This window comes from Microcaecilia unicolor, chromosome 3, assembly GCF_901765095.1.
Source record: "Microcaecilia unicolor chromosome 3, aMicUni1.1, whole genome shotgun sequence".
NCBI lineage: Eukaryota > Metazoa > Chordata > Amphibia > Gymnophiona > Siphonopidae > Microcaecilia > Microcaecilia unicolor.
Genome location: NC_044033.1, coordinates 203,672,787 through 203,691,888, shown reverse-complemented (window position 1 = coordinate 203,691,888; position 19,102 = coordinate 203,672,787). Strand labels below are relative to the sequence as shown.

The 19,102-nt window shown below is 45.0% G+C and overlaps 1 protein-coding gene across 1 annotated transcript in view; it reads right to left on the bottom strand.

The window, feature by feature from the left end:
* The window catches only part of AKAP8 (A-kinase anchoring protein 8), a 144,553-nt gene that overhangs the window by 55,916 nt on the left and 69,535 nt on the right, over positions 1-19,102 (bottom strand). The window contains 5 exon segments of the mRNA XM_030197177.1: positions 2,505-2,634; positions 3,183-3,235; positions 3,238-3,659; positions 4,472-4,724; positions 14,245-14,277. Of these exon segments, the coding sequence (XP_030053037.1) occupies positions 2,505-2,634; positions 3,183-3,235; positions 3,238-3,659; positions 4,472-4,724; positions 14,245-14,277 (891 nt within the window).

Genomic DNA, 19,102 nt, shown 5'->3' with positions numbered 1-19,102 from the left:
ATGCTGTTCAAGTACTTCTTTGATGGTATTGTTTTGAAGGAACATGTTTTAGTTTTTGCAAACTATAAGGGTACTGGTAATGATACAGCTAGTATCTTCTATAATAAGGTTTTCGTTAAGGATAATCCTGATGTCTTCATGCAGCTGGCTTATCTTGGTCAAGATTATCCGCCATCAACAACTAGATTGCAGAACAATTATCTTTTATTAAAAGACCCTGTCTTTCACCTTCTCTCCAAATAGATTTTCTCCTTTACATGGAGCATTTGCTATATAATCATGGACACCCTCCCTAACTAGAAGTTTTAGCCATACCATATGTCTCAATGTTACTGCTAAAGCTGCTGCTCTAGAGGCTGTGTCACGTGAGCTGCTGGCAAGAAATATAAACACAAACTTAGGAAATGCCAAAGAGGCAAGTATTATTGATGGTCTATTTGCAGATATGGCTAGTTATCCAGACTGGAGGTTGTGAGGATATATGGCTTCCAGTAAGCTACATGCAGACCAGTTAATGTTCCATAAAGGAAAGTAATAACTGGTGCAATAAAGGAAGCTCTACTAGCCAGCAGGTTATAGCCGACTGACGCCACTGGAAACATACAGACAGCCGTCATCGAATGGAATAGGCTTTGACAAGTGGTACCCTACAGGAAGCTACTGTATCTGGGAAGCGAGAAGGCTGCAATAAATCCACTCCTGTAAACACCATACTCACAGCAGCACCTGTGACCGCTGCACCTGAAGCCAAAGCTATTGCTACTATATTTGAAAGAGTACGACAAAAGACGGAGGAAAACGGAACACTACGAGCAAAGCAGCAGGAAAAGAGTAGTAACCAATAAGACACTTCCGCAAAGAACACCAGGACGAAAACATGTCCAAAATATTTGTCTTTATTCTAAAAGGCCTGCGTATGTCTCCCTCCAAACCATTCATAAGGACGCAACCTTCAAAATCATGCCTGTGGATGGAAATCTGACTCAATTCCTGCAGTTGCTGCCTCTGAAGCTACGCTTATGTCAGGAATATCATGAAGTTGGGAACTGGCGAAGCTGATCCTATGTGAAGCCACATCTGAGAGTTCTACCTGCAACCAAAAACACCTGTGTGTTCCATGAGCGCTATAGAGAGCCATTGTATCTGTAGCCTATGGAAAGCTAGAAAACGTAGTGCTAGCATGAGGGTGCTGCTATTGAGTAGCACCCTGGCTGGGGGATGAGGGACCCAGCACCATCGAGTATCATCGTTGCTCAGGAACTCCAGGCCAGAAAATGAGCAAATTCATCCAGCATAAACCCTCTGCTCAACTGACATCCAGAACAAACTGGGTCAGGAGCTGACAGACAGCACCAAGTAGGATATGGTCACTATCCATCCACCATCTGCTTGAAGAAAAAAAAAAATACTAAAAGATTCCAGACTGAATGATACCATCTGCTGGTAGATGGATGTATCCCATTCATTCTGGACTGGTTTGGTATGGAAGAAAAGGAAGTGTCACTTCAGCACTTGGGAATCCCAGTACTTATTTGGGCATAATGACATATTCAAGGTGGAGTCTTTGGCACCATAGGCAGCACTTTGCGGCATCATTTGATGAATACTGGATTCCTCCTTTCCTCGATATCCCTTGCCCCGTGTCGACTTATCAGACCTCTCCACACTCTTATTCATTTGAGATGATGTGGCACATTTATGACTTTTTTGTGTTCTGACAGACAACAATGCTCACAAATCAGGATTGCCAGAAGACTTATTTATAGGGAAGCTCCACTCTTTATTTAGATATTCAAGTTTATACTGATAGATCTTCCTGGCTCTAGGGAACATCTTGGCACAATTCTGTACCTATTGACTACCCCGTGCACTGGACACACCTCTCATGGGTGTCCGTATTAAGTCATTTTGTGATTACATGACAGGTATTTTTTTTTTGAATCTTGGCTTCATTTCAGACGTGCTGACAGATCCTGCAAGGGAATACTTGACAGTGAAAAAAGTAACTATGATACCAGAGATCTAAAAAACTCTAAATATGACATAGAAATTAATAAACTCCGACTGATCGCTATAGTGAATGAAAAAGACTAGCCGTTAAATACTGACAGCAGTGCAAGAATGCCTTCACAAGTTCAGAAAGCTTTTAAAGTTCTATGGGCTTTAGAAGCTAAACCCGATCAGGCACTATCATGACATCTGTGTTGCTACAGAGATCCTTGCTGTCCAAAGAGAAATGCATCTACTTGCATAGTGACATCTAGCTGTTAAGAGACATTCTCTCTCTAGGGGTTAGGAGGAGAAGCCAGATTTGGCAATCAAAAATGGGTTTCCTGCATGGCTACTTCTGGGAGGGGGGGGCTATTTAAAAACAAATGAAAAAAAAATTCACACAGTACACACAAATAACCATAACATACAATAATCCTGTGTTTTAGCATAAAAAGAACAGCTAAAGGCAAATCTAGGATGCAAAAGAACCTGCAGACCCCCAAAATACACACCATTCTCAGAATCGTCCCCTTCTGCATCTGTCTTGGATCGCTTGCCATCTGACTCTTCTGTGTTCTGTGACTGTTTCCGCTTTTGGCCAGTTTCTCCTCCTGATCGGTTACGGAAGCCTCCTCTCTTTGGCTACAAACACAAACATGTGCATTAGAAGTCTCTCAACCTTAGGTGAATTATCTGCTCTGTTCCACTGTATAGCCAATGTAGCCCAAACCTTTTTCTTCCCCTCTCCCCCCAATATCCTCAATATAAGTAGCTGTACCAACTGCTTGTACAATCAGGGGAGCAATCACCACCCTAAAGCCTGGGAGGAAATTTAACCCACAAAATAATTGGGAATGTACTTTCACAGAGTATTAATTTGATTCTATGGATACCTACGTTTTACCTTTGACTGGCTCATAAAATAACATATGTATTCAAGACTGGATAGGTTTTGCCAGTATTTCTGTATTTATCTTCCCCATTAAGGACACCTTTATACTTTAAGCAAGCCATATGCTTCACAGAACTGAAAATTGAGTAATTTGTGAATTGAGGACAAACTGGGGCAGCATTTCCCTGAATATCCCCCTAACACAACAGTGCTCTGAATGAATGGGCACCAAGGCTGGAAAGCTCACTGAAGAATGTTTCACAACTGGTTTGATGGTTTCAAATGCTAAAGTACTTACTCTGTCTCGCATTCTGTTTCGCCCTCTGCCGCCGCCATATGGCATGTTGCCAGAAACCTTCCCATTCCCTGCATGCCCATCATGCCATAGTCAGGGACCAGGGCTTGGGAGAAGAGCGAGGGCAGCCTGTTGGGGCCGGGCCCACCCATGCCCCGCCCGCCCATATAGTTCAGCTCATTCCAACGTGCCGACAGTCGCTCTGAACTTGAAGTTGGCATGAAGTGGTCGTTGCGGTTGAAAGAGTTTCCACGACCCCGGGACCAAGTCTGGCCCCTCCCTCTATTGGGGTTGTAGTTGTCACGTCCTCGGATGCGGGACTGATCCCTGCGGTTGCCGGAAGAGTTGTCAAAGCGGCTTCCAAAGGAATCATTACGATCAGTTCCAGCCTCACTGTTATCATAGCCGGATCTGTACAGATCACGGTCGTTCAGTGAAGACCTTGAGTCGTAGGACTCGAAAGACTCAAACCTGAAAGAGCTGCACAGCAAGCAAGGAATCCAATCAGTAGCTAATAAGGCACAGAGACATGCTCCGCCAAACCATTACTTCTAAAGAGAAAGTTACATTCAGATTTGGGTTAGCTAAAGACCCCAAGGTACAAGGTGTGAACCAAAAACCATGGGGCTGTGCTGAGCAACTCCTCTTCATATCGTCAATCAGCTCCCATGTTACTGGAAAAGGTAACCTTTAAAATACAATTAGCAAGACTTACCTCTTCTCCCTTTCCTAAAGACCTTATGTTGACATGTTATACCAATATTGCCCTGTACTGTGTCTGCATCTTATGCTACTGCAATATGTTTGAAGATAAAAATTCTTAGGCAAGCAAGCAATTGTACAAACTGAACTGGGGACTGCTATTATTTGATATATGGCCTCTTAGTGGCACAAGAAAGCATCTAGTGTTTTTTTTAATTATTAATTTCTTTACAATAATTCTGACCTAGTAAGGTTAAATGCTTATGAGGCCAACTGCAACACGCTGTAAGCAGATTTCATAAATGTTAATATTGGCCCCAAGCAATCCCTATAAACTGATACTGCTGGAGGGCTAGGGTAGTTGCACTGTTGGGGGGTTAATAAAAACACGATTTGTATAGCTTTCTTGATTAACATCTAAAGTCTGGAATAGACATACCTGTACTACAATTTCAAAGGACAAATGGGGATAATGGACTTCATTTTTTTTCAAGTACTGCCACTGGACCTGTCTTGACTCTATGATCTCTCCAGTGATGGGCTGTGTGCAATGCTGCAATAAAAGCCATTAAATTAATGTTGCTCCTCACCTCTCCTGTTGTCCTGTTCCTTCCTTTGATAGCAAGTCTAGGCGCTGGTTTATCTTAGCGATTATGGAGTCGGAAGTTTCATTGCTGGTAGTCTCCATTGTGGCACTAGGCATCACCGTGCCGGTGCTCATTCCACTGGCCATACTCATATCGACTTTTGGAGCCTCCCAAGTGACAGCAGGTGTACTGTAGTTGTAAGTAACAGGCGTAGTCTCAGTGGCCTGGGTGCTGTAATAATCATAGCCTTCATACCCTTGGAGGAAAAGCACAAAAGGTTATAAAATACAATTCATACAAATGGAATAAAACAAAAATCAGGTCCAAGGCAAAATGATACATAAATAATTCTTATGTTAGGTTGCCCTGTGAATCTTCATTCAGTGCCCATATTGCTAACTTCAAATTAAGGATGTTAAATATTAAAGGTTTGAAGCCTGTAAAGTCTATCATTACATCTTCACTTAATCATTTAAAACGCCTCACACTACAGCTGGAGGAGGGCACTACTGAAGCTGACCTGTGACCAACCTCCAGGTCTCCCTTTCCTGGCATGCAGTGTGGTTCCACACACATTGGTCAGCTTGAGGAGCATGCAGGCACACGCAGGTGAAGGACTGTGAGCAGCCCCTTCAGTCACCACCAGCCTGGTGCTTCTTTTTGCAGTACTCCAGGGCTGTTGCCGCTGGTTTTGGTTTCCCTCCCCACCTGTTCACAACTGACGCGGCGAAGCAGTAATCATACATCCACCTACTGTTGCCACCACCACCACTGGCCGCATTTTTTGGTTCAATACCAATCATCTCTAGCCCAGCATATGTTTGCTGTTCTGCTGAGCAGTTAACTGCTGCAAGACCAGTATCAGCATGTGTTGCTGAACCTTCCTATCCTTGCAGCCTCAAGTAGGCCTCTTAAAATGTACATATTTAAATAGCCAGGGCTATTTAAAATTTCAGTCCTTCATATGGTTATTTATTTAAATGGCATTTATATCCTTATTTCAGATCCATCTTTTTACAAATGTACCTGCACAGGAGCTGACCTACTTTCAGGAAAACACATTAAGTTCTGACAGTTTAAATAATGCTCGACTGAATTCAGGAGCTTTTTAGCAGGTCCGACACTCACAAGGGTTTATGGCATTATTGGAGGAAGCTTCCTTCTCTATACACCAGTAGTGGCAGTGAGAATGAATCAGTGCAACTGATCTGTTCGACCAGATGCGCCACTGCTTTGTGTGGATTATAATTTTGCTATCCTTAGCACTAATGGTGGCAGTGCTTTGATTTCCTCTCTATAGCTGTACAGGTACACAGCATAAAGCAGCAAACCTCAAACCATGCCCAATCAAGTTTCTAGGATCTCCACAATGAAAAGTACGACAAATCTGCACACAGTAGGTTATAAACGCAAGCTTTTTAAGCACATTCATTATGGATATCCGGAATACCTGAGTGTGGTGTCACCACAGCACAGTAAAGAATAATTAGCAAAGAAAATGCTACTGTGCTCGGAATTGCTGTTGAAGTCGAAATTTTTATAAAACAGTGCTACCGACTATCTTATGCCATTTGTATAACTTGTAAAACAAAAAGGACTATTCTTCTTTCTCCATACTCAAAAATGGTCTGCTGTCATTTTCAAACTGCAAAAGGTTACCTGGGAAGAGGCCACCTTCTGTATGCTAGAAGAGAATTTAAATCGGTATACGGTTTATTCATTTGAGCAGAAAACGGCTTAGTGAAACTCTCCACATCTGAGCTGTCGTGAACAATTTCACTCCAGCAAAGCATCCTAGATATAGGAGAAAAAACAACGATTCAGTTTCTCACTGCTCTATAAAAGACAACGCTCCCTGTGTGCCCACACCCACTCTGACCAGGCAGAGTAACAATGGGCTGGACATCAGCAACCCGACTGTAGTAGACAGGGAGGCTCGTACAAGCTCATCTAAGGGAGCTGCTGCTTAAACTCCGTGGCAGAGTTCCCTGCTTTCAAGCCAGAGGTTGCATTTTAAAAATCCCAAGGTCCCCACCTGGAAAATAAGTGTGGCACTGTGGAGTACGCAGCAAGTGTTGAACTCTCACATATACACTAATAAAGAGTAAAAAAATAAAATAAAATATAAACACAGGCCAAAAACGTAAACCTGTTACTTAATGGTTCAAGCCTTCAAAAGAAGCAGTATCTATTTGTTTTAAACACCCATTAATAAGAAATAGCATTGTGCCATTTAACCCACGATGCATAGAAAACAGAATCTGACAGCAGACAGAGACCATTGAGCCCACCTAGTCTCTGCCCAATTTCATTCCTGGTGTGGTGAGGTGCCCACAGAGCCTTGACAATAACTAGGTTTCCTCTATGGAATCCTCTGCATTTCTTGAATTTTGTTACCATTAGAGCTCTTACCACCTTTACTGAGAGGTTGGTTGTTCCATGCATTTATAAGTACATAAAGTACTGCCATACTGGGAAAGACCAAAGGTCCATCAAGCCCAGCATCCCGTTTCCAACAGTGGCCAATCCAGGTCACAAATACCTGGCAAGATCCCAAAAAAGTACAAAACATTTTATACTGCTTATCCCAGAAATAGTGGATTTTCCCTAAGTCCATTTAATAATGGTCTATGGACTGTTCCTTTAGGAAGGCCATCCAAACCTTTTTAAAACTTCCGCGAGCTAACCGCCTTTACCACATTCTCTGGTAAAGGCCGTTAGCTTACATTAGTTAACATTTATCAAAGCTTTCCAAAGTTGCTCCTGATTTCCTTTTGAAATTTCAAGCTAGCCTCTTGCTCTAGAGCATGCCCAGCCACAGACCTATGCATCACTTATTCAGCATATTTTACATGTTCAGGTTCCACAAATTGGAGGAGTTCCTTGTAAAATGAGAGCCATACAAGGAACCCACGAAAGTTTGAAGTTGTTCCCTTAGCATTTATCTCAGGTGACAGTTTAAGTCACGTTACATTTCTGCTAGACTGGGTTACTGCTGACCAACTGGACCAGGAGCAAATCACTCAGAACCAAAGGCTGAAAAGTGTGTCCATCCACCTGCTGGAGATAGGAAATACTGCTGGACTGGATGCCAAAAGAGAGATATGCCTCAACTCAGTTTTCAGTTCTCTATCTCCACCTGCTGGTTGATGAACACAACTATCCCACAGGTTCTGGAATAGTGGGAAGATACGTAATGGAAAGCGATCTTCATGACCAAAGTTAAAAGCATTTCAAGGAATATTTGGGGGCCAGATGTTCTGCACAACAGCCTCACAGTGTTGGTGGTTGAGTGCACCATTATGAAATTTAGCAGCAAAATACATAAGAGGACCTGGGTGTTGACTAGGAATTAGTCTAAGAATCAGAGAAGATTGCCTGAAATGGCCTCCCATTGGAGGTAATAGGATCTGGATACAATTAGAACAAGGCAGTTGGGACTAGAATTGAGGCAGGAAGATGGTGTTGAGGGTACCACATTCGCTTACTTATACCATCTACCAGAAGTGGCATGCACCCCCCCAAAAAAGGGATCGAGACTGGGCAGGACAGGATGGACTCAACTGGTTTTTGTTTACCATCACCTATTACGCTGTTATGCAAAATAAAAACAAGATTAAGAAATCCCCAATAAGCATGCTGGGATCTTAATTTTAAAAAGGGAATACTGGCAACAATTTCTCTCATCTGATGTACTAACCTGGGCATAGAAGATCTCTATTGGAACTGATGCACACATCCACCCCAGTTAAGTTGCTTTACACTATCACTGAAACCTGCTAAAGCAGGGGTGGGAGCTGGGCAACAAAACCAACCAACACCAGCAGCAGAATGTTGGCTATGAGGTCCTCCATCCCCAGCGTAAAATAGCATGCAGCATGTTCCCAGGGGTAAATTTCACCGTGAACAAGCTGAATAATGTAGCCATACATAGGTGCTATCAGCTGATGGTGCCCAGCTTGGATCTGTTTTTCGAAAACCTAGAAGAATCAGAATGACTGAGAATGTGCAAAAGTCCACTCATAGTGGTACAGTCTCTCCTCATTCTAGTTCATCTACTTGAACAAACCAAGGTGATCTTGCTCTCTACAACTCACCTTTTCCAAAACAAATAACCACCAAAAAGCACTCTATTCTGCACTGGCAAATTCTCCCTCGCTGGATTCCTGTTTGCCATGGAAGATATTAGTGATTATAAACAGAAAAGGCCTGGGTTTAAAAAAACACCTGCAAGAATATGCCCATAAAGGCTACCCAGAACACTTGCATTCGCTGGCTAAGTGCACCCAGGTGTTTCACTTTTCAATTTGATATGCCACAAATAATTTGAGTATCTAAGCAGTGAAAGAAAGGTTCCATGGGCCTGTTGCTGCCACATTGTGACAGAGCTCCTCCAGGCCTTGGCTCAAACACATTCTGCCACCTTCCCGAAATGGCAGCAAAGTCTCACAATGAGAGCTTCTTTGGCCTCTCCACTGCCACCAGTGTTGACCAACATGATGCTGTGGCACCTTCTTCCTGCCAGGTTTCACTCCCAGCTGGGCACTCTTTCGCCACAGTGTTAAGCAGGTAGTGACAAGCATCAAGATATTGTTAAATCAAAGAACTCTACAGCATATGATGCTGGTTACCAAGCCAACTGCAAGCTGCATCACGGTACTACCTACCACACCAAAAATAGGCAAAATCCAATGCAGAGATTGCAGCAGGCACCACTACAGCTCTGCACACTGTGGTGAGAAAAACATGTAAGGTGCCAAATTCAGCAGTCATTTTAGTGCTGTTCCCTGCAATAATAATCATCAGTCTGATACTAACTGCCCTGCAGGAGCCACTCACAGCAGGAGCCACTCCAGCACTTCTCTCTCTTCCACAGTTGCCAATGCTTCTAACACCTTTGTTAAGCCCTGACCCACCATAATTGCTGCCACATGTTAAAAGTTTAGTGGGGTGGGGGGGGGGGGGTGGAATCATGTACTGGAGCAGACTAGGCCTTCTACTTTGAATTGAGGTGCATGACTTTGCCTGAATGGACATGGGTGTTCTCCAAATGTTGAGAGGAAGAGCCTCAAGACCAGAAGTGGCAGAACTTTGCTGTGTGATCATGGATCGTACAGGTCTTTATCTGCAGACAAGTACTATGTTACTATCCTGGAGGATGCAGTTAAATATCCCTTTTGATTTCTGGGGTCTTTCTGCCCTTCAGCTGTTCTTCTGTGAGGTCCTTTGGTGGTATGACTTGGATTGCAGTGTGGAACACATGGTCTGCACACTTGTGCTGAAGTCTATATAGAAGCATGGCAAGCTGTAAATAGAGACGGCATCATCTGGGTCCTAGAAGTTGGTAATGAAGCCTGGAAACAGTCATCTACTTGCCTCAGGTTGGGGAGGGGAAGCATGGCAAGGATACTCTGGTAGGTTTAATCCAGTGCCCTGGGTCTCTTTGATAGTGCTCGCCACATACAGGGTATATTCTCCTCTGATGTGGCTTGTAGTAGAGAAGTGGTCTCTTTATGCAGATTTGATTCCATATTGCTTGTGGTGTACAAGTAGCAGAGGATGGTTCGGGGTGCAGGACAGGTATGGGCCTTCCTGGGATGCTCACATCAACATCAGTGGTTTTTGAAGATATTCCTTCTGAGCAGGGCCGTGCCTAGGGTCTCTGGTGGCCCCCTGCAGACTATCAGTTGCCCCCCCCCCCCCCCCCCCGTGAAAATGATCGCTCACCACTTGCCACACTGACAGGAATTGTCAGCAATATTCTTAGAAACAAATTGCTATACATTGCAAAATAAGATAGCAGATGTAAATTCTCAAAGTGGACATATTCCAAACACTAAAATGAAAATAAATGATTTTTTCTACCTTTGTTGTCTGGTGACTTTCTTTTTCTGATCATGCTGGCCCAGTATCTGATTCTGCTGCTATCTGTCCTCTTAACTCCATTTCCAGGGCTTCCTTTCCATTTATTTCTTTCCTTTCCTCCTTGCTTCTTCATTTCTGGTCCTCAGCTTTTGCCTATTTTCTTCATCCATGTGCAGTTTTTCTCCTCTCTTCCTATTTCCTCATTTCATCTCTCTTCCCTCCCCTCTGTCCAGCAATTTCTCCTCTCTCTCCCTGAGCCCTGCCCTGCAATCCATATCCATCCATGTCCATCTGTCCCCTGCCCCCTCCATTCATCCCTATTCAGCAATTCCCCTCTCTCCCTGAGCCCTGCCCTCCCAATCCATGCCCATCCATGCTCCTCTGTCCCCTGCCCCCCCATTCATCCCTATCCAGCAATTCCCCTCTCTCCGAGCCCTGCCCTGCAATCCATATCCATCCATGCCCATCTGTCCCCTGCCCCCTCCATTCATCCCTATCCAGCAATTCCCCTCTCTCCGAGCCCTGCCCTGCAATCCATCCATGCCCATCTGCCCCCTCCATTCATCCCTATCCAGCAATTCCCCTCTCTCCCTGAGCCCTACCCTCTCATCCATCCATGCCCATCTGTCCCCTCCATTCATCCCTATCCATCAATTCCCCTCTCCCTGAGCCCTGCCCATCTGTCCCCTGCCCCCTCCATTCATCCCTATCCATCAATTCCCCTCTCCCTGAGCCCTGCCCATCTGTCCCCTGCCCCCTCCAATCATCACTATCCAGCAATTCCCCTTTCCCTGAGCCCTACCCTCCCATCCATCCATGCCCATCTGTCCCCTGCCCCCTCCATTCATCCCTGACCCTATCCAGCAATTCCCCTCTCCTTTCCATGAACCTTGCCCTCGCATCCATGCTCCTCTCTCTCCCCTGCCCTCCCGCTCCCATGTCCCGACTGCCCGCCCTATTCTCTACCCCCCCCCCCCCCCCAAATATCCCTTTCCTTTTTTTTTTCTTTTAAATTTACCTCCGTCCGGCAGTGCAGGCGCAGCGTCAATGAAGGAGGCGGCGCTCCCGACGTGTCTAGCCTTCTCTTTGCTCAGTGTCTCGCCTTCTTCTGACGTCATTTCCTTGACATCAGAAGGCGGAACATGAGCGAAGGGGAAGGCTACACACATCGGGAGCGCTGCCTCCTTCACTGACGCTGCGCTACCGGACGGAGGTAAAATTAAAAGGAGAAAAAAAGGAAAGGGATCTTGCGGGAGAGAAGAGGGCGGGCAGTTGGGCAATGGGAGTGGGAGGGCGAGGTAAGCATGGTGCGGCGGCGCCCCCCTGCCGGGCTTACCCGCTTACCGTGTTGGCACGGCCCTGCTTCTGAGCCAAGTGAATCCTGTACTGTGTCTGTGCTATCCTGTGCCTGATGATCTATGTGAGCTCTTTTGGTTACCATAATTTTTTTTAAGCTCCCTCCCTCCCTCCCTATTGCTATCTCTGGCTGGTCAAAGGATGTTCCTCATCTCGGGCTACCAACAAGAGACTTCTACTTTTAATATGTTATCATAAAGAAACTGGAATGCCTTTCTTATGCAGCATCTTGCCTCTTCAATGCAACTGGTCAATAGCACTAAAAGTATTCATATACCCACATGCCAATTCATCCTGATCTCCAGAAATCCTATGCTTTAATCTCCTTCAGAAATGCTGATAGTATGAAGTCCTGCCTCCCTGATCTCCCCATCAGAAAGCAAACTCTTCCTAGATATGGAGAAATTAGATCTTACCTGCTAATTTGCTTTCCTTTAGTCCCTCCGGACCGGACCAGGATTGGACTGATGGGTTGTGCACGCCTACCAGCAGGTGGAGACTGAGAAAATTCTAAGACTAGAGAGCCAATTAGCGCCCTGGCCATGTGACCCTAGCCTCAGTAATTGACTAACAAAGCAGGAAAGAAAGAAAGAAAGACCAGACTTCTGTGCCACATGGAATCATAGCAGCCACCAAGCACTCGGCAATGCCGAGTATTAGAGCTCACCAGCAACTCTCACCAGAGAAGGAAATAACGGAGGGCAGTAAAACAGACGCGACGGACCGGGCAAAATGAAGAAAAAATGAAGGCGCTGACGCTGCTCGAAGAGCCCCAAAGAACGCATAACTCCGCAAGAACAGTTACACTCCGGCGCTGACAAAATATGCGCTAGCCTGCCCTGCATGGCGAAACTCTGCCCGGCCGAGAAACAATGCTTCGCGCCTTTTTTTTTTTTTTTTAAAACAAAACCGCCGCCCGCTGGCCAAAACGCGAGGAAACGGAGGAAGAAATTTTGATGAAGAAAATGGCTAGATAAAGCCCGGTCACTATTATTGTTCTTCTGTTACTGTTTTTTTTTTTAAACAGCATGAGCTAGAAAGGAAAAAGTACTGAAGAGTAATAGGATACTTCAAAGCTGCCTGCTCGTTAGCAGCCTGGGTGGTTTTTCTTTTTTTTAAACAGCTGAGCTTGCTCCTTAAAAGTCTGGGGAAAGAAAAATACTTGTTCTTGTAACTTCCTAGAGTGGCTGCCTCTCCCAAAGGCAGTACACCTTTCCAGAGAAAGGGTAGCCCTTCCCAACTAGGTATGGGAGATGGGGAGGAATGGGGGGAGGGACTCGGGGCACCCGAGTTTAGCACCCCAGAGGCTGGAAAAGAAAGAAAAGAAATCCCTATCTGCCAAGCCTCTAACAGAGATTCCCCAGGCACAGAAGAATTATCAGCATTATTGTTGTTATTATTAGCTTCTAAAAGATAAAGAGATAGAGAGAGACTAATGGGCTCACCTCCTGCCTGCTGGAGACTGAGAAAATACTGGGGCTAGGGTCACATGGCCAGGGCTCTCATTGGCTCGCTAGTCTTAGAATTTTCTCAGTCTCCACCTGCTGGTAGGCGTGCACAACCCATCAGTCCAATCCTGGTCCGGTCAGGAGGGATGCTAAAGAACAGTATTTACCGTATTCTGCTACCAGCAGGCACATCTTCAGTGCCCTGGAAAAAGGACAGCCCACCAGCTGTTTCCACTGTCAACTGGCATTTGCAAAATCCACTTCCCAGTTCTTCATCCATACGTTTACTCCTCACTACTGCCTGGACCATAACAACTTAAGTGTTGCCATACTGGGGCAGACTGAGTGTAAAATCCCGGTTCCAACAGTGGCCAATCCAGGTCACTAGTACCTGGCAAGATCTCAGAACATTAAAACAGATTTTATGCTGCTTATCCTAGAAATAAGCAGTGGATTTTCCCAAATCCATCTCAATAATGATTTATGAACTTTTTATTTTAGAAAATTATCCAAACCTTTTATAAACCCTACTGAGCTAACTGCTTTTCCCATATTCTCTGGCAACAAATAATAATCTTTAACATTGTTTGTTTTCTTAGGCGCTACTACACACCAAGTAATTATTTTGTAGAATCTAGTTGTTTCAAGCGACTGCAATCAGGTCACTTGGTTGAATTTTGAATGGTTATCCCTTGTGTCCTAACCCTTGCACCTCACCTTTGAAATTACTTGTGTATGGCTGCCCTATCCATCTTGTCCAGGGTTGCGTACATGTAAAACAGGAGCTTCTCCATGGATAACAGGATAAGCCAGTAGCTGAAGCAACCAATGATTTTTCCTACAGATTATACTATAGACTAATGAGGGGAAGCAGCTGCCACGAGGATGGAACTCTTGCACATGTTCAGTTTCTTCAAGACTTTTCTAAGATGTTTACGGTCTTACTTTTAGACAAGCTGATAAGCAGTGTATACCTGAAGTGAACATTTTAAAACCTCTTAGGACTGAAATATTTATCCCAGGTCCATAAAGTAAGAGTCAATTTCAAAAGAAATAAAATATGAAATGGACCAAGAGTAAAAGATTAACAGATGAGATTATACTTACCCTGCCAGCCAGTTGTACTCGCTGTATATACACCTTCAACGGAAAAAAGAAAAAAGTATCCGACAGTTTTTATTCGGCATGTTGAACAATAATGAATTGAAACTGAAAACTGTCAGGTCACATTCATGCCAGTTTAACAGAGTGTTGAAAACACATTTAAACGTTTATTTTAATCTGTGATAAAAATTTTATTACTTCCAACCTTGCAAAAAGGGGACAACCTCAGGACACCCTCAAATATAGCTGTGGTTCATGACATTCACAATGTCCGTTCACACAATATATTAATACCCTGTTTCCCCGAAAGTAAGACATCCCCCGAAAATAAGACCTAGTAGAGGTTTTCCTGAATTGTAGATGTAAGGCCTCCCCTGAAAGTAAGACCTAGCAAATTTTTGTTTGAAAGCAGGGCCGCCTGAGAGCCGGACAAGGCCGCCCCCCCACCCGAGGTCGCCGGGCCCCCCCCTCCACCCACCCTCCGTTGCTCCCGGAACTAACCTTAAATGCCTCCTTTCACCTTCGCAGCAAGCAGCAGCAGGGCAGACCTCTCCTTCCTTCCGTGCCCCGCCCTCGCGGATGTTACGTCAGGCGAGGGCAGGACACTGAAGGAAGGAGTTGCCTGCCCTGCTGCTGCGAAGGTGAAAGGAGGCATTTAAGGTTAGTTCCGGGAGCGACGGAGGGCGGGCGGGCCAACCCCGATCCAACCCGATGTTTCCCCGAAAAATAAGACAGCCCCTGAAAATAAGACCTAGCGCATTTTTGGGGGCAAAAATTAATATAAGACAGTGTCTTATTTTCGGGGAAACACGGTATGTAGACAGCTATTTTGTATATTTTTGGTTACCATGGAAAAAAAAAAAAAATTACATTGGTCTGGAGATCCTTGAGGATCAGACTTGAGAATCAGTGCTCAAACTACAAAGTAAAATTATGTCTTACCTGATAATTATCTTTCCTTTAGCTGCAGCAGATGAATCCAGTAACTGGTGGATTGTGTCCGTTTACCAGCAGATGGAGATTACTAGACAACCAGCCCCTCCATCAGTCACTATAGCGAAGTTACTTACCTGTAGAAGGTATTCTCTGAGGACAGCAGGCTGATTGTTCTCACATATGGGTGAGATTGCTCGGTTGCACCAAGTGCATTTCTTGAAGCCGCTGGTGAACCTCGATGTCATCAACAGAAAAATAGCGGCGGCGAAATCAAAATTCACGATGGTGCCTAAGGAAGGGCACAAAAAAGGGAGAAAACCCGTACGGACGGCCAAAATGGCCGCACACGAAAACGAAATGAAACTTAGTGAGGGCTAAACTAAGGAAAAAACTAAGGAACTTTTTTAAAAAAATTTTTTAAAGAAAAACGGAATAGCTCATTCACTAGCACCAAAACGGAGAAGAAAAATCGGCAAAAAGCCAGCTAAGACGAATGCTCTTCTTTCTGGGGCACAGAACCGCCGTAAACAGCCGCTCTTGACCGCAGAAAGAAGAAAACTGAAGTGGGGCTCTCGCGTGATGGGTGGAAAGATGGCGCACACCCGAAGGCTTTAGCAACTTTTGTTGCTAGGAAGATTTTCCAGACCTGGGGCTGGCGTGGACGTCACCCATATGTGAGAACAAGCAGCCTGCTTGTCCTCGGAGGAACGTCGCATCACAAAGCAGAATCCGGCAATAAAACCAAAATCCTTCCTCACCAATGAAGAACCACAGAAGCCATCGCTGTACCGTAAATATGGCAGTCTGCCAAACCTGGTTACCCGAAGCTGTCAAAACACTCTGTTTCGTCTTGTTCTGTTCATTTATTTATTTTTTTAGGCAAAAAAAAAAAAAAAAAAAGAACAAAACACACAGCAGAGAATAAAATCGACAGCAATAAAAATATGGGAGGGATCCTGGATTCATCTACTGCAGGTAAAAGAAAGAAAATTATCAGGTAAGACATCATTTTACCTTCTTTAGAGCAGGCAGCAGATGAATCCAGTAACTGGTGGGATGCACCAAAGTAATCTCTAAGAAGGGAGGGAAGCCGTTGCTCCCGCTGCCCCAAAAGACATCTGACCTAGCGGCCACATTCACTAATAGCAAGAAAAAGAGTCTCGGCCCACAAAGTGGACTGCGCCCTAGTTGAATGGGCATGCAAAGGCTCCGGCGCAACAGGGTCACTCAAAAGATAGGCTCAAGCAATAGTCTCTTTAATCCATCTAGCAATAGTAGCCTTTGAAGCCGCAGCACCTCGAACGGCCGAAAGAAGAACAAACACGTAATCTGAGCGCCGGAAGTCATTGGACATCTGCAAATAGCAGAGAAGAACCCGGCAAACATCCAAGAGACGGAGTTTCTCGAAATCCTGAGGTCGACTGAGGTGAAATGCTGAGATGACCTTCGGTAAAAAGGAGGGCAGCATCCGTAAAGTGACTCCAGCCTCCAAAAACAGATTTTGATACAAGAGAGACTATCTCCAAAACCTCACGTTATCACCACCAAAAACACCACCTTTAAAGGTAAAATCCTTATCGGAATCCCGACATAAGGGCTTAAAAGGTGGTCCCTGCAAAATGTGCAGAACTAAATTAAGGCTCCAGGCCGGACACAGCCTACGCAACAGAGGCCTGAAGGGGCAACCAAGCTCAAGCATCACACCACGCAACAAAGGTACGCCAAACACAAGCATACGCCGTCAAGGTAGATTGTTTCTGGACCTGTAACAAGGTGGCTATTACAGAATCCGAATAACCTTTCTTCCTCAAATGCACACGCTCAAGAGCCAGGCCATAAGACCAAAGCGGTAGGGATCCTCCATCCAGACCGGCCCCCGATGAAAGCGGCCGGGGTGAATCGGAAGACGCAGAGACGGCACGAAGTTTGCATACCAAGGCAGAGGCAAGTCTGGAGCCACCAGAATGACTGCCTGGGTACTGCCTGATCCAACAACAGACCCACTGCCAAAAGGCCCAGCAGGAAAGCAAACCACCCCACAGGGTAAACCAATCGGAAACACTGACTGTGTGTGCAGTACCTGTTGCTCCCAGCAACTCGGCTTTTATTTTTTTTCCCCCCCTTGGCTGCCTTTTTTTTTTTTTTTTTTTTAAGTTGGTGAGGAAGGGAACAGCCAGAAAGATCTGCAGGGAGGCAAGGGGACATGGGGTGAGGCAGGAACCCAGACAGGTATGCCCTAAAAATAGCTCCAAGTGTCCAAACACCGCAGACTCAACTGGCCAACAAAGGCCCAGGAGTAGCCCAAGTATAGAAGAATCCAGAAGCATGACAGGATGACCACTACCTGCTGGAGATAGAGATATACTGATTGATAGAGGGGCTGCTCATTCAGTATCACTCATTTCAGTCTGTAATCTCTATCTCCACCTGTGGTAGATGGACACAACCCACCAGTTACTGGATTCATCTGCTGCCTGCACTAAGGAAAAATTAGATCTTACCTGCTAATTTGCTTTCCTTTAGTCCCTACGGACCGGACCAGGATTGGAATGATGGGTTGTGCTCGCCTTCCAGCAGGTGAGAGTTGCTGGTGAGCTCTGATACTTGGCATTGCCGGGTACTTTGTGGCTGCTAGGATTCCATACGGCACAGAAGGTCTTTCTTTCCTGCTTTGTTAGTCAAATACTGAGGCTAGGGTCACATGATCAGGGCTCTTATTGGCTCTCTGGAGTCACAGTTTTTTCTCAGTCTCCACCTGCTGGAAGGCGAGCACAACCTATCAGTCCAATCCTGGTCCGGTCCGGAGGGACGATAAGGAAGGAATGGTTTTAGCTGGAATAACTGATGTGGATATCCTTTTTAACAGATTGTGTTCTGTGTCTGGTAGAAAATTGATGTCCCAAGTAGGAAAGCCTTTTGAAATTAAACTCCATTTGCTGGGGACTAAACAAGTTGGCCAGAAGAGTACTGTTACCTTGAATGAGGAGCAAAATGTTTTGTTTTTTTTCCAGTTAAAAAGAGATAAGGATGATTTCGTTCTTGAACTAGGAGTATTATTCTTTTTGCCTCAGCTAAGTTCCTCCTGCTCGTTCGAGCTTCTATCAACTGGATACTGGTCTATGGCACCATGAGTCTTCATTCATACCTATGAAGTATTCCCCTATTTTATAACCCACTCCCAATCATACCCAGACACTGCAGGAAATCCTGGCTAACATTGGACCCGAGTCTGACCACTGAGAGTTGTTGAGCAATGACTAAGGCTAGGAACTGTGAAGGTTGTCTATGCAGCATCCACATGAAGAACTGCAGTACCACCACAGGCCAAGTTTACTATCATAAAACCTGATTTACAAAACAGACATAATTTCCAAAAAGATAACCTTCTACAAAGTGCAACATTTTATATTAATATTATTAAAAATGAACTTTAATGATATTAGGTTATTTCCGCTCTTTTAATCTTGCCCGACCAGTCTAGAAAAGTAGGTTATGTCCTACTGCCAGTATATACAGACAGATAAAGCTCAGAGCTGACTTCACTGCCCTTATGGGGGGAGCTTCCTTCTACTCTTCAGTACACTTTTATCTATCCTAAGAACCCTGAGACAACTGCCCTGGAGGAAAAGGAAGAGTGCTGGGGGCTAGGATTCCTGCTGCAACAATATTTCCCCACCATTTACCGGAGACAAAGAAATACTGAACAATGGCAGACAGCACCAGTTGCCCCTGCCCCCCACCCCCCATCCTACCCCAATAAGGAGAGTGAAGTCAGTTCAGAGCTATTTTAGATAAGAACATGCCATACTGGGTCAGTCCAGAGGTCCATCTAGCCCGGTATCCTGCTTTCAATAGTGGCCAATCCAGGTCACAAAAACCTGGCAGAAACCCAACTAGTAGCAACATTCCATGTTACCAATCATAG